The sequence below is a fragment of the Delphinus delphis genome, chromosome 2, assembly GCF_949987515.2.
Source record: "Delphinus delphis chromosome 2, mDelDel1.2, whole genome shotgun sequence".
NCBI classification, from domain to species: domain Eukaryota; kingdom Metazoa; phylum Chordata; class Mammalia; order Artiodactyla; family Delphinidae; genus Delphinus; species Delphinus delphis.
In genome coordinates this window covers 104490619-104506593 of record NC_082684.1, presented here as the reverse complement: position 1 = coordinate 104506593, position 15975 = coordinate 104490619, and the positions used below count along the sequence as shown (strand labels likewise).

At 38.9% G+C, this 15975-nt stretch overlaps 1 protein-coding gene across 1 annotated transcript in view; it reads right to left on the bottom strand.

Moving 5' to 3' along the window:
- Positions 1-27: 27 nt before the first annotated feature.
- Positions 28-15975, bottom strand: part of HDGFL3 (HDGF like 3) — a 73945-nt gene continuing 57997 nt past the window's right edge. Inside the window, exons 4-6 of the mRNA XM_060005345.2 lie at positions 13453-13611; positions 9335-9481; positions 28-204 (exon numbers count right to left, since the gene is read on the bottom strand). Coding sequence (XP_059861328.1) covers positions 199-204; positions 9335-9481; positions 13453-13611 — 312 coding nt within the window. The 3' untranslated portion in view covers positions 28-198. The remainder of the gene's footprint in view (positions 205-9334; positions 9482-13452; positions 13612-15975) is intronic.

Below are 15975 nucleotides of genomic sequence, written 5' to 3'. Positions count from 1 at the left end.
AATAACCTTAAAAAAGGCTAAAATGTCTTTTTTCCCCCAAACACAACAGAGAGGAATGTGAATAATGTACATACAAACTGGGGTTCTGTCAATGACAACAAGGACTATGTGTTGGTTCATATCAAATCCAAGAATATTAGACAACCAAACGTATAACCTTCTTGTGGTTTTCTTAATATGCAGCATTCATTATGGTAGTTAGGTCTGAAAAAAAAAGAAAGAAAACAAGCCTTTAGATGATTTTGGATATTAAGAATAAAAGCTAGCCACAACTTTATAGTATATAACTGGGTTTTCTGAGATTCCAACCTGCACTGCAGCATTAACAATACTTAGCAAGAACAGCCCCTGAGACTCTGCTTTATACCTATTAGTGCAAAAAGCTAAAGGAATGACTAGGGCATTTTTAGTGTTCCATTAAGAAAAAAAAAAAAGGGGGGGCTTCCCTGGTGGCGCAGTGGTTGAGAGTCTGCCTGCCGATGCAGGGGACACGGGTTCGTGCCCCGGTCCAGGAGGATCCCACATGCCGCGGAATGGCTGGGCCCATGAGCCATGGCTGCTGAGCCTGCGCGTCCGGAGCCTGTGCTCCGCAATGGGAGAGGCCACAACAGTGAGGGGCCCGCGTACCGCAAAAAAAAAAAAAAAAAAAAAAAAAAGTATTTGAAGAGTATGCAGATTATTCTGTATAATATTTACAACTTACTTGTGACATATGGCTCAAAGAAATACAAAAGTTAATAAAATCAAGATGTACAAAAAGAACGGAAGCCTAGATTTCTGTTAAAATTTAGATTACATCCATGTGACAAAGATAAAATATTTCCGTTTCCTAAAAGAATTATGTTTCAATTTTGGTCCCACTTTAAATTGTATCAGGTTACATTTCCCCACAGGGATGCTATTTTTGTTTTCATCATTATCCCAAATACATTAAACCCCTTAGTAATGTTCTCATGAGATGAATGAAAAAGGGAACTCGGGCCCCCAATATTTTTTCTAAAAACAGCCTGCTTCAGCTCTTTACTTCACTGAGTGAATGAACTTGTTTGTAAGCATACATGTGCTCACTCATGGGTATGTTTTCACTTATGCAGCCAAAATCTATCCTGTACCGTACAGAATACAATACACAAATAATTCCAGAACCTTCAAATAGGAAAAGTTACTAAACCTACCATCCACTCAAGACGGCAGAAGTACATTTCTTAGCCTTCTTTGTTCCTACCAAAATGAGAAAGCTAATCTTAAATAAAAATTACATTTAAAATCTGTGAACTTGCAAGATTCAGAGCCTCGTGACTCCTAACAAAGAAAAACACTAGAAATAAGATTATACTCACAGACTTTAGAGGATTTTCCTCCCTTGTGAAGGAGGAAGACACCCATTAAAACAATGAAAAATTGTTAATCGACCAAAGAAAATTATTTGTAACAATGTCTTTTTATTAATATTAATGTGAAAGGCAATACATTCTATGTTTACATTGGTAGAAAATTCATAGTAACAACTACTCAATCCATGTTGAAGAGTATATTTGGAACAGATGGTCTGATGGCAGCCTCAGAATATTATTCGTGCTCCAAACAAAGTGCAAGTGGTAGCAAAATGTGACTATAACTTTAAGGACGTGCTTTTTGGGGGGCAGGGTCTTTAAACAAGGTGCTATCAAATGAGTACTTATAAAACCAAATTATAAATCTAATTTTTTTAACTTCTCATACCATAATCACACTCTGTGCGCCTGTGTGTGAAAATATATCTTGTTAATTCATAATGGTGAATGTCCTGGACACACTGTTCTGAGTATTTGCTAGACTAGAAGTCTCCTCCACGTAAGCAGCCAGAATTTGTTCCTTAACGCGCTGGTTGCCATGCTCAGCGCCACACCACTTCTATACTGGATAATGGCTGGCTAATCCAATCAGATTCTCTCTTGAGGCATTTGAATATGAGGCACATTGAAAGGCTGCAGGGTGGCAGTGAAGCTGAAGGACACCCAGAACATAGTAAGCAGAAGTTATGAGGCAGGTGAAGTCATAGGATCTTTTTTTTTTTTTCCATAGGATCATTTTATGGAGCACCAGTTTTACTGCAAAAAATGATGACAGATAAACTATGGTTATTCAGACTTGGGCATTTGGCACTTTGTCAAAAATAAATGAAATAAGCCTATTATTTCAAGGAAAATGGCAGTATTTGTCACCAATGATAAAATCTGAGCTTTTAAGTGAAAATTAGAATTCTAGAAACTTAAATCCTCCACAACCAACAGCTTCCCAAAACGTAGATTCTTCTGACAAGACAGGCAGTGATATTTAAAATGTGACTAAAAAGATTTCATAATGAAATATTTGGAAAACTTGAATAACTCAGGGAACAAAGATTTTCCAAATGTGTGAAAGCTATTCAAAGTGCCAGACAGTCCAATGGATTTTAACCAAACAGAATACAAAGGGTTCAGTTCCACACTGCAACTAACCTCTGAGAAATTACCACTTACAGAATTGGTGTAATATCAGAGAATACACACAATGATATGAAAAGACTATTAAAATACGCATAACTCCACTTCTCAACTACATGTTTATGTAAGACCACATTTTCTTCCTATACTTCAACCAGAATAACATCACAACAGACTGAATCCAGAAGCAGATATGAGAATCCTGCCTGATGTCTTCTATTAAAGCAGACATTGAAGAGATTTTTAAAAATGTAAAACCGTGCCATTTTTCTCAAAAAATTTTGGGGAAAATGCACTTTTCACAAAAACGTGTTATTTATACTAAGTAATGGGTTTATTATTATTTTAAAGGAAATTAGTATCTTAAAATTTTGTTTTTATTTCTAATTAAGTAAATATCAATAGCTATATCAAAAACTCTTTGGGGCCCTCAATAACTTTTAAGAGTATTAAAGGGGTCCTGAGCCAGCTTGATGAACCACTGGCTTAGAATAAATGAGAGTGAACGGTGAGAAATGAGGCTGAAAAGATAAATTGGGGTTGGAGTGTGAAGGCCATTATATGCTGAAATAAGGAGTCTGGGCTTGATCTAGAGGGCAATGGCAAGACATAAGGAGGCAGCACTATATGGCAGGAAGAACAATAGTTCCAGAGTCAGAAGAATAAAGGTATGAATATTGGTTAGTGGTTACAGTGAACTCTCTGGCTATCCTCCCAACATTTATTCTATCCTCTGCTCCTCCCCACAATTATGTGATAGCCTTGTGATTTGGGGACTTGACTCCAGCTCCAGGGATGGGGAGAACCTGACTGGTCTGAGCCAGTTCTAATCCCCTTGTTATCAGTGGTTGGTTCAGGGATGGGCAGCTTTCTGACATGGATCTCAATGATGGCTGCCTCCTGGTATTCATACCCTTGGGTAATACCCTCCCTTTGAGTGTGGGCTGGACCTTGTGACTTGCTTCTAATAAACAGAATGAGGCAAAAGTGATGGGATAACAAAAGACTGACTTCTGTGTTGCTAGCATTCTCTCTCTTGCTAATGAAGCCAGCTGCCATGTTGGAGTTGCCTTATGGAGAGACTCATGTGGCAAGCAACCAAGGGAGGCCTTTGGCCAACAGTCAATGAAGAACTGAAGCCCTCAGCCCAGTAAGCTGTGTGTAACCAAATCCTGCCAACAACTTTCTGAGTGAACTTGGAAGAGGACCACCCCTCCGCACCCCCCAGATGAGCCTCAAAATGATTTGAGCCCCTGCTAATACTTTTAACTGCAGCTTTGGAGAGATCAAGATAGAGGTATCAACAAGTTACATCTATTTGGATTCCTGACTCATAGAAAATGCTATTTTAGGCCACTGAGTTTTGGGATAATTTGTTACATGGCAAGAGACAATAGAACAGGTATATTATCTGCATGGCTTCCTGGCCACAAAGATTAGTCCCCTCCACTTTATAGCCACATGAATCAGGAAGGGGAGCTCTAAGTGTTCTGGAGCCTACCCTTTCTGCCTCATGCTTCCACTAGCAGGGGTGAGGATGAAGGCAGAGAGCCTCTGGAAATAAAGGGGGTCTCAGAAGTCTGTGGGTTCCTTGTAAGAACCTCTTCTTTCCTTTCTTTATCAATATTCATAACTTCAACACCACTATCTGCCTTGAGCCATCAATAATCCTTTTTCCTTACGCCCTTTATTCTTGCTTACTTCGGTTGCCACAAGATGGGCTCCAGAGCATCTATCACTTCCTGGACTCTCATCCTCAGTCACTTTTTACATGTTTGTTTATAACCTCATCTCTTAAATGCTCCCACCGCCCCCAACCCAGATTCCTTAATCTCTTCCACTGGGCCCCTTGGAAATCATAGCCATCAGCAAATTTCCTAAATTCATGATATATTTTACTCATCAACTTGTTCTAACTGAAACCTGGTTTCCCCTGAAGATAGTGCTGCTTCTTTTCCTGCAACCCCCAGATGGTAACTATTTCCTTTGCCACAGCTCTTATACTACGGGCCCCCGAGGTGGGGAAGGTGTCCTTGATCTTAATGACTATTTCTAAGCTCTTCTTCCTCTCCCCTGTGCTTCCATCCCCAGGAAAAATAATCCTTCTAGCTTTTAGTCTCAATATTGTGAACCACCACCCCTCCCTACTGCAGTCACCTCCAGACACCCCAGGTCACTCCCCTTTTCTCCTTGAAGACTTTAGCTCTGGCCCACTGTCATTCAATAGCATAATAACTGCTGGATGTCGACATGCAGAGAGATCGTCTTTCCAACACTCTGGCCTCTTAAGTTCCTAGACTTCCTCTTCTCCAAAGATCTCGTCTTCCACCTTACCTCAGTCACTCATTTCCATGGCTATTTCGTAGACAAGTGTTTCTCAACCACTGAGAGTATTTGCAAATACTGTTTTAAGTCACTGTTCTTTTGGGGGCAATTATGGGAACATTTTAGGTTATTATAAGAACTTGGAGGTCCTGTGGCATTTAACGGGCAGGGGCCAAGGGTACTAAATGTCCTGCGATGTGAACAGTGCTCACACAATGAAAAACTGTCCCACTCAAAATACCAAACTCACCTGCACTGTCATCAGCACCTACTGCCACCCTTCCGCAGTTTGATCTAAACATCTTCCTATTCTATAACCACCTATCTTTCCAGCTCGCTCCCTTTATCCAGTACTCCAACTCCAAGAATTCTTGGATATGCAAAATCTGTTGATCCTGTCTCCTTCCTCACATCCTTATTTCCCTCTGAACATATTTTGGATTCCATGGGTCCATCATTATAATTAATCCCTTCCTTGCATACATCCTCAACTCCCTTGTCTTGAACCTCCTTTATTCTCTGGGCAAGCACCAATTCTAGTTAAATGCAATTCTCTGCCACTCCATGATTGCACAATTGAATATGCCTGGAGAGAAACACACAGCCATCTGACTGTTCTCACTTTAAATTCATGACCACTAACCTCACGTGGGCCCTTACCGCTGTCTGGCAATTCAACTTCATTTCCCAAGTCCAATCACTCTTCTGTTCTTCTAAGTAACTATTTTATCCCTTTTCCTCTCTCTTTAAACTTTCAACACTTCTTCCTGTTCTCACTCTCAAATGTTGACCTTGCTTCCTAAGAAGATAAAAGCAATCAGAAGAGAACTTTTGCATGCTCTCACCCCAAGTACTCATTTACCTGCCCCTGTGCCCAAACGCTCTGCATTTCCTCCTGCTTCAGTGGATGGAGTAAGGTAACCCTTCCGGATGTGCACTAGATTTTATGCCTTCTTGCCTTCTGAAGAGCACTACTGTGGCAATTTTTTCTTACATTATTATTTTGTGATCATTCCATATTTGGATCATTCTCATCAGCATATGTGCTGTATATTCTCCCATCAAGAAAAAAAAGCCCCTCTGACCTTCTATCCTGGACCATGTCTATTAAATATTTGAAAAAAAAATTAGGCTACTTGCCCTATAAGATATCAGGACACATTATAAAGCTACTAAAATTTAAGAAAGTTTAGTACTGACCAAAGGAACAGAATAGAGAACCCAGAGAGAGACCCATGGCTATATGACAGATGACACTGCAGATCAGAGAGGAAAGGAGAGACTATTTAATAAATGGTGCTGGTTAAATGGTTATGCTATGGGGAGAATGCAGTAGGAGCCTATCTCATACTATACACAAAAATCAATTCCAGATGGATTAAACACTGAAATGTTAAGAACAAAACTTTACAATTTTAAAAGGAAATATAGGAGAATACCTTTCTGACTTTGAGATAGGAAAAGACTTCTTAAACAAGACAGAAAAACGATAACCATAACAAGGAAAGTTTGATACATTTGACTACAATAAAATTAAGAAAGTCTGTTCACTAACAGCTTAGAGAAGATATCTGCAATGCATGTGACCACCCATGGCAGTGAGAATCCAGAATATGTAAAGGAGTCCTACAAGTCAGTAAGAAAAGAAGTCCAACAGGAAAATGGGCAAAAAACCAAAATCAAGCACTGCACAGAAGAGGAAACAGAGGTGGTCAATAAACATGTGAAAAGAGGCTCAACTTCATTATTGATCAAAGAATCACAAATTTAGACTATAATTTACATCCACTATATTGGCAAAAATTTTAAAGTCTGACAATGCCCAGTTAGTCACAGGGAACTCATACACTGATGGTGGGAGTATACATGGATCCAACAACTTAGGAAAATACTTTGGCATTACCTTGTAAAGTTAAAAACCTTAAACTCATGACTCAGCATGTCCAGTGTGAGTTTACATACCCTAAAGAAACTCTTTTATGTGCATTAGCTCAAAAATGAGCAAAATTATATTATTATTTAAGTATATACGTATATGTTAGGTATGGGCTAAAATTTTGAAAATGAAAGGAAATAATAAATACAACGCTAGTGGTTATCTCTGGTTAGGAAGAAGATAGGATGGGGAAGAACATGTATATAGATACAAGTTATTGTTATGTTCTAGTTTTGGCTGAGTGGTAGGGTCTCTGGTATTCATTAAATTACCATGCTTACTACTTTATTTTTATATTATATATATATATCCTTTTGTGTATAAAATTATATTATTAGAAACAGGTTAAAAATAAAAAGATCTCAGGCTCTTGCTTCAAATTCAGGCTCTGACTAGCTGTGCGACCCTGGCCCAATCCTTTCAGCTTCAGTTTCCCCAGCTACAAAGTGAAATAACACCTGCACCTACCTCCTGGGATTTGTATGAGGATCAAATGCATGTACAGCATTTAGCACAGTATGTGGCACATGGTAAAAATGTTAGCCACTACTACTCTGACTCTGCTGCTGTTGTTACTTCTAGTAGCAACTATCTTCTGAGGTGCTTTCAAGTTATTAAAGTAGAAATGGTTTTATTAAATTAGAAAAATGAATCTACAATGCAAGAGCTAGAGTGAGAAGTCATCATAACACCTAACAGCTGAAACCACATGAGTGCATAAGATGGAAACAGGGGAAGCTTTCAGACTGGAAGTGTACCAAGACAGCCTAGAGAAAAGTGCTCTAGAAGGAGACTGAGGAGACACTGGGAGAGGAAGCAGAAGAGACTGGTGACCTGGAGGCAAAGTCAGGAGGAGAAAGTGGCTAATGGTATTAAATGCTGCAGAGTAAAATAAAGACTAAAGGAGACACTGGATTTGGCAATGAGAGGATCACTAGGAAACTTTACAAGAGCAGTTTCCATGAACCGGTCAAAGAAGAAACAAGAGTGCCATGGGTTAAGGTAGTGGTCCCCAACCTATTTGGCACCAGGGACTGTGTTTCATGGAAGACAATTTTTCCACGGACTGGGGTGCAGGGGCAGGGGTGGGGTGCAGGGGGGAGATGGTTCCGGCGGTAACGCGAGCGATGGGGAGCAGCAGATGAAGCTTCCTTGCTCGCCCGCCGCTCACCTCCTGCTGGGTGGCCCAGTTCCTAACAGGCCTCTGACGGACAGGTAGCGGTCCACGGCCTGGGGGTTGGGGACCCCTGGGTTAAGGCATGAGTAGGTGAGAAGATGGACGCTGGGAGAAAAAAGAACTCTTTTAAGAAATTAGAGATAAAGAGAAAGGTGAAAAGAGTAGGATACATGGTGGAAGGAAGGTATCTTTAAGGTTAAGGGAGACCTGATACTGCTTATAGGCAGAGAGTAAGGAGCCAGCAGAAAAGAAAGTAAAGGTATAGGAGAGAAAGGGGACCACTGATGGGGTGTAGCCTTGGAGAAAGCAGGAGATGATATTCTGGACTCTGGTGATAGGAAGGTGCAGATTAGTGCTTCTCTTTAACTTGGGCGTTTAGTTAAAATGCAGACTATGATTTGATAGCTCTGGGGTTAAGCCTGGATTCTGCATTTCTAACAAGCCCCCAGGTGATGTTGATGCTACCTGTCTGCAGACCACACACTGAGTAGTACGGGTGTAAACTACCTCTTCCTCTGTCATGGGAAGTACAGCTAGAAATTTATTGGAGAGAGGTCAAGAGAAGGAAGACAGACAGAGGATGGGGTAAACTGAGCTGGGTGAGAGAAACAAGGGAATAAACAGAATCATAACTTGGGAAAAATCATGGGTAACTGGAAGCAGGAGGAGACAGTTGAGAGGTAAACAGTACTGACAAGAGTAAGCAAGAACTCAGCTGAAACCAGAATTTAACTAAAGAGTAATAATAATTTATTTTATCAGTATTGTTTTAAAATGATTTGCTGCTGTCCAATTAGTCTTCATAAAGACTCATGGAAAATGACCAGGGGCAAAATCTGCCTTCACTAAAACTTTTACGAAGGTGGACTTGCCTGTGACTTTGAAGTTAACAGAGGTTAACAAAAGTTAACAAGATTCAAAATGTACAAGTTTTCCCCTTGGTTCCTTTAAACATTAATATTCACATATAGCTTGAATATTTAAATGTTTAAAATCCCCATGGGTATATTAAATTACATACTGCTTCTAAGAAAGAAGGAGCAGTATAAAATACCCTATTTTGAACATGCCATTCATTTTATAATATAAGAAATACAACTGTCAAATTCTGAGGTGGCATTTCATAATTTCAATACTTCATGCCTGACTTCTAAAAAACTCTCAAGGTGAAGTTAGTTTAAAAAAGAATAAACCTGTCAGAGTTCCAAACTGATAGACAGGTGTAATTCCCACCCAGCTCTCTTTTGTTCTCAGACTCTAAGCATCTGATCACTTATTCAGGAGCTGTGAGTGAATGTATATGTCAAGCTGAGAATGTTTCTCCATTTACTAAGGCAACGTTTACTAATGCTGAGATAATGAAACCTGTTCTGAGGCAAAATGTCTTCTAAGTTAACAGGAAGATAAGAGAAATCGCAGGTACATTCTTACCCCTTCACTGGTTTTTTGCAAGTCTGAAGTTGTGTTTCTTGTGTCATTGCCGGCATCTCCACCCTCAGAGCTGCTTTTATTTTCTTCTTCTTTGCAGTCCTTGTCATCTTCATCTCCTGGAGATTTCCGGGACTGTTTAGAGGATTTCTAAATATTTAGACAAGTTAAAAAGTATAGTCAAAAGTAGAAACCCAAATGCACAAATGTAAGTAAGAAATGTAGAAGCAGCTGACCTATATCCAGTCTTTGTGGCTTGATACAGGATATACCAATACAACATGGCAGTGTGCCACGACTGAGCTAGGTGACCTTGGACAAGTGATTTCACCTCACGGGGCCTCAGTTTAACCAGCTGGAAAGGAAGTAGAGGTGGACTAGATAACCTTCTAGTTCTTTCCAGTAGTGTGATATTAAAAGCAGAAAATAGAGATTCACATACCTGGAACACTGTCAATGAATAAATATAGGTGATGGACACCATTCTAGGAAGGCTACAGAGCTAGAAGGCACCCTAAAGGTCTCCTTGTCCTTCCCCATCATTTCACAGTAGAATGTGAGGTCCAGAGAAGCAAGGTAAACTATCTAGGATACTATATGGATATTCATGTTGGAACACTTATGGAAGCTGTTTGGTTAATGGTATACATGGGATGATCTTGACAAAACTTTTCTATCACCATATGATATGAATTAACTTTAATCTTTTAAATTATGGATAGTTATTTAAGAACTCAAGGCCACACTGGAAAACTAGCCCTTTTTTTCTTATCAACTTGCATTTGACACCAAGATGAACTCTACAGTGAAGATGAAAATACAATTATAGTTCGCAGCCAGAGCTGCTTTGCAGAACAGCATTAAAATGATCAAAAGCTGGCCCCACTGTGTACCTTTAAGAAAATAACATGTAGCATTTCACTTACATTTCCTTTTTGAGAAATTTTATGAATCTTTAAGCACATGGTAAATAACAGCTAAGGCAAAACTCATTAAAGCAAGTCACTTTTGGTCTTACAGAAATGAATTAGCAAATCTGAGCTTCCTGAGACAATCAATATTTTAAAATGCAACTTTCAAAGAGAAAATATCTTCTAGCTATGTGACAGAATATGGAATTACACTGCTTCTATCTTACTTAAATGAAACTACCAACCAAGCCCAAAATGTCAGTTTAAAATGACTTCATTTTTACTTTTTACAAGGAGGGAAAGCAGGGGTTTAATAATCCAAACATGGAGTGCCTGGAGTTAAAGTTTAGATCAAGTATGATGATGTAAAAAGTGAAATACTTTTGTTCTCCTAGTAAATACAGTATAATTATTGAAATGCAATAGTTGCTTTATATAATAATTCTCAAGTAATAGTCCTTGACTTGCAGTTCTTACAGATAATAGGCAGAACTCCCTAAAATTTATAGTGCTTACAAAGGATACTTACGAGTAATCCTACAAGTGAGTTTTTAAGCTTTATAATTTGATATACATAGACTAGAATTAGGGCATTACTATGTTTTGCTAATGAGTCACATTCGGTATTCTACTAAGAAATCTGGCTGCCAAGCTATATTTGGTAACCTTAGAAAGCGCTTACTGTGCTTATGCAGATCGTCGCAATTCCTGTAATTTTGGGGAAGGACCCTTCATCAGTTTCATCAATATGGTTTTGAATTGGTTGTGTGTCCAACTGTTGCTATCTTTGGTTTTTAACTAAGATTACTAACGGTTTACTATCATCATCAGTTTAGTTTGTTGTGAGGCTCTCTGATTAGCCCTACTTTATACAGTAAATAACTTGCATGCAAAATATTTTTCGCTTATAATTTTCTAGTATCTGTTATGGCTCAAATATGAATCACACATACACTTACTGCTAAAATGATATATATATAACCTCCCTCAAATGTGCTTATACTATGGCTCTTATGAACATTTTTTTTCCACAGAAAAAACAGAATTAGGTGAGGTAGAGGGAAAGTGAGACTTCTCCCTCAACCTAACTTGGATGCAGTCAAAAAAGTTTGTGAACCAAGAGTTTAGTGGTAAAGGAAGATTATTCAAGAAACAGATGTAAAAAAAATCACCATATTCAACAAAAAGGAAACATCTGGGAAGCCAAAGAGAGCAGTGAGGTTATACGAGGTAAGTGGTTCTCTAAATGTGGTTCCCAGATCAGCAACATCAGCTCACTGGATATTTAATTCCCCACCCTGGACCCTGCCCTAGACCTACTAAAATAGAAAATGGTGGGGGGTGCTGACACTCAGCAATAAGTGTTTTAATAAGCCCTCCAGGTGATTCTGATGCATGCAAAAGTTTGAGAACTATTGTGCTAGGTTACTCGGTTGATATCGAAAATTAAAAATCATGGTTCTTAAGTGATCATGAAAGTTGTGATCTTCAAGGAAAGCAAAGGAAATGATTCTTTAATTTAAAATCGATACGCCTTAGTAAGTAAAGTATGTCTTTACCTCTTCACTACTTTAAATTATAAATCCACCCCAGGTATGAGCCCTATTACTTCTGGTTTTCACAAGAGTGATGAAATAATGACATTTAAAAGCCACATATCCACACTATTAAATACCTCAGGTACCTTAGAGGGCTTAGATAATTTAGGGTGGTGCAACACATTACACAGAAGCTCAGCAGGCAATCATAAACTAAATTAAATTCAATTGGGTGTTTAAATGAAGTCCAAAATGTTAAAAGAAATTCAGCTTAAAAAATAACCCCTATGGAATATACAGTCTGTTAGGGAAAATTCTAATTATTTTGTTGCCATTTGCAAACTTTACCCCCATTTAAGGCAGATACCATGTTTTTCATTAGGTGTACAGGAAGTTACATGCATTCATACAATTTTACCCATATGCCAGTTGGGTGGATTTTATAGACTGTAAAATAAAATGTTGATAGTCTAAGAAACCCTGATACTTGTTTTTAAGGAATTTCCTAAGTATATCCAGCCAATAAATACCAGAGTCTAAATGGAAGTAATTTGTCCAAGTATTCAACTGTGTGACAGACCAATTGCAGCAAAACTTGTACCCATCTTTATCTTCAAAGATCCATCTACCCTGCTTTAAGTTTCTAAAAGGGGAAGAATTTCCACAATATCATAGTTTTTTCAATTGTATTTCTGAATTACTGTATGAAAAACCTAAACTTTCAATTTGTAAGTCAAGGATCATGTCACGCCTCCAATAAATGATTGTTACATCTGGAATAAAATTCAAACTCCTTAACATGGCGTGCCAGTCTCCATTATTTAGCCTTTGCCTGTCTCTCCCTCCCGATCATGATTCTCCAATCATGCCTGCCTTCTTTCAATCCAGGCCATGTCAAACTCTTCCCTCCCTCAGAGCTTTGCTGCTCTGCCACACGCGCTCCTCGTCCCATGCTCTTCTTTCAGGTGTCGGCATAAATTTCATCTTTTCGGAAAGGCCCGGCCACTCTATCTAAATAGGTACACTTACTCTGTTGTTCCCTGCTCCCATTCATTTCCTTCATAGCCCTTTCAGAATTTACAGTTATTTATTATTTGTTTTTTAACTCTGTGTTTCCACCCCCTCCAACCCACTGTATTGTAAGTTACATGAGGGTAGGAATGGCGTTGGATTTGCTCACCACTATCTACCTAGTACAAGTGTCTGACATAGAATAGATGACCTGAGATATGAGAACTGAACAAATAAAGAACCAAAGCACATTCTTTAAAGCAGAGAGACAAGAAAGAGTCTATCTTTATATTTACATCTATAATACTAGACATTGTCCTAAATTGTACTGAGTCTCCTATATTCCTAAATTCTTCAGGGCTCACCTGGGGGTTGTTATAAGAGGAATACCTATTCTTACATCCTTGATTAAAGAACAGTCCTCCTCCAACAGAGAAGGTGCTATTTTCAGGGTCAACAGCCCTTATGAGTCAATACCAGTTAACCTCACATCTAAGATCACCTGTCTTATTCCCCTCAGATATATTACTGTCTCTAAAGGCAGAGGCTCCACAGAGCTAATATATTTCTATGTGCCCAGTGAATGAATTAAAAGTAATCTAAAAGCCTTTAATGAATATGCATACAGCATTAACAACAATGGGAAAGGTTTCTTAGTAACCTTTGAAGTGTATGACTTTTTCCGTTTTGAGCCTGCTTTTTCATTCTTTCTTTTGCCTTTTCCATCTTCTTCTACTCTATCACCTTCTTCCTCACTGCTTGCATCTGCAGTATTCCCGCCTTCTCCCTCGGTTTCTGAAGAGCTCTGTTGCTGAATTGCCTAAGAGATAATAAAATATTAGCTAATTACATTTTTGAAAAATAGCAAAGACTACAGACTATGAAAAGAATCATTCTATTCTAATTAGAAGAAGTTCAGCTTACTCAAGATTTTCAAAATAAACGGCTGTCAACTTCAATTTTCCAGTGACCAATTGACATGAACCCTCTTAAGGTAATAGAATTACAGGCATACCTTGGAGATACTGCAGGTTCAGTTGCAGACCACAGCAATAAAGTAAATATCACAATAAAGCAAGTCACATGAATTTTTTGGTTCCCCAGTGCACATAAAAGTTATGTTTATACTAAACTGTAGTCTATTAAGTTTGCAGTAGCATTATATCTATAAGAACAATGTGTATACCTTAATTTAAAAATACTTTATTGCTAAAAAATGCTAACCATCATCTGAGCCTTCAGTGAGTCCTCATCTTTTTGCTGGTGGAGGGTCAGCCATGCTGATGGTTGCTGACTGGTCAGGGTGGTGGCTGCTGAAGGCTGGGAGGCTGTGGCAACTTCTTAAAATAAGACAACAGTGAAGTCTGCAGTATCAATTGACAAATGATTTCTCTGTAGCAGGCAATGCAGCTGGATAGCATTTTACCCACCATAGAATTTCTTTCAAAATTGGAGTCAGTCCTCTCAAACCCTGTCACCACTTTATCAACTAAGTTTATATAATATTCTGAATCCTTTGTGGTCATGTCAACAATCTTCACAGCATCTTCACCAGGAGTAGCTTTCATCTCAAGAAACTACACTCTGCTTATCCATAAGAAGCAATTCCTTATCTATTCAAGTTTTAGCAGGAGTTTGCAACAATTTAGTTACATCTCCAGGCTCTGCTTCTAATTCTAATTCTCTTGCCATTTCCACCACATCTGCAGTTCCTTCCTCCACTGAAGTCTTGAAACCCTCCAAGTCATCCATGAGGTTTGGAATCCACTTTTTCCAAACTCCTGTTAATGTTGATATTCTGACCTCTTCCTATGAATCATGAATGTTCTTAATGGCACCTAGAATGCTGAATACTTTCCAGAAGGTTTTCAACTGACTTTTGCCCAGATCCATCAGAGGAATCATCATCTATGGCAGCTATAGCCTTACAAAATGTATTTCTTAAATAATAAACTTGAAAGTCTAAATTACTCTTTGATCCATGGCTGCAGAATGGATGTTGTGTTAGAAGGCATGAAAACAACACTGATCTCATCGTACATCTCCATTAGAGCTTCTGGGTGACCAGGTGCATTGTCAACGAGCAGTAATATCAAGATTTTCAAAGGAATTTTTTTTCTGAGCAGTAGGTCTCAACGGTGGGCTTAAAATATTTAGTATACCATGTTGTCAATAGACTGTGCTGTCATTCAGGCTTTGGTGTTCCATTTATAAAACACAGGCAGAGTAGATTCAGCATAATTCTTAAGGGCCCTAGGATTTCTAGAATGGTCAATGAGCACTGGCTTCAACTGAAAGTCACCAGTTGCATTAGCTCCTAACAAGAGTCAGCTTGTCCTTTGAGGCTTTCAAGTCAGGCATAGACTTCTCCTCTATGAAAGTCCTAGATGGCAACTTCCAATAGAAGGCCATTTCACCTACATTGAAAATCTGTTGTTCAATGTAGCCACCTTCATTAATTATCTTAGCTAGATCTTCTGGATAACTTGCGGCAGCTTCTACATCAGCACTTGCTGCTTCACCTTGCACTTTTATGTCATAGAAATGGCTTCTTTCCTTAAACCTCTGGCATCGACCTCGGTTAGCTTCAAACTTTTCTTCTGTACTTCCTCACCTCTCTTAGTGTTCAGAGAATCGAAGAGAGTTAGGGCCTTCTCTAGATTAGGCTTTAGCTTAAGGGAATGTTGTGGCCGGTTTGATCTTCTATCCAGACTACTCAAACCTTCTCCACCGTAGCAATAAGGCTGTTTTGCTCTCTTATTATTCATGTGTTCACCAGAGTAGTGCTTTTAAATTCTTTCAAGAACTTTTCCCTTGCATTCACAACTTGGCTAACTGCTTGGCTCCAAGAGGCCTAGCTTTCAGCCTATTCCAGTTCTCGACATGCCTTTCTCACTAAGCTTAATCATTTCTAGCTTTTGATTTAAAGTAAGAGATGTGTGATTTTTCCTTTCACCTGAATACTTAAGATGCCATTGCAGGGTTATAAACTGGCCCAGCTTCAATACTGTTGTGTCTCAGGGGATAGGGAGGCTCAAGGAGGGGGAGAAAGGGGAACAGCTGATCAGTGGCGCAGTCAGAACACACACAACATTATCAATTAAGTTTACTGTCTTATATGGGTGTGGTTTGTGGTGCCCCAAAACAATTGTAATAGTAACATCAAAGAGCACTGATCACAGGT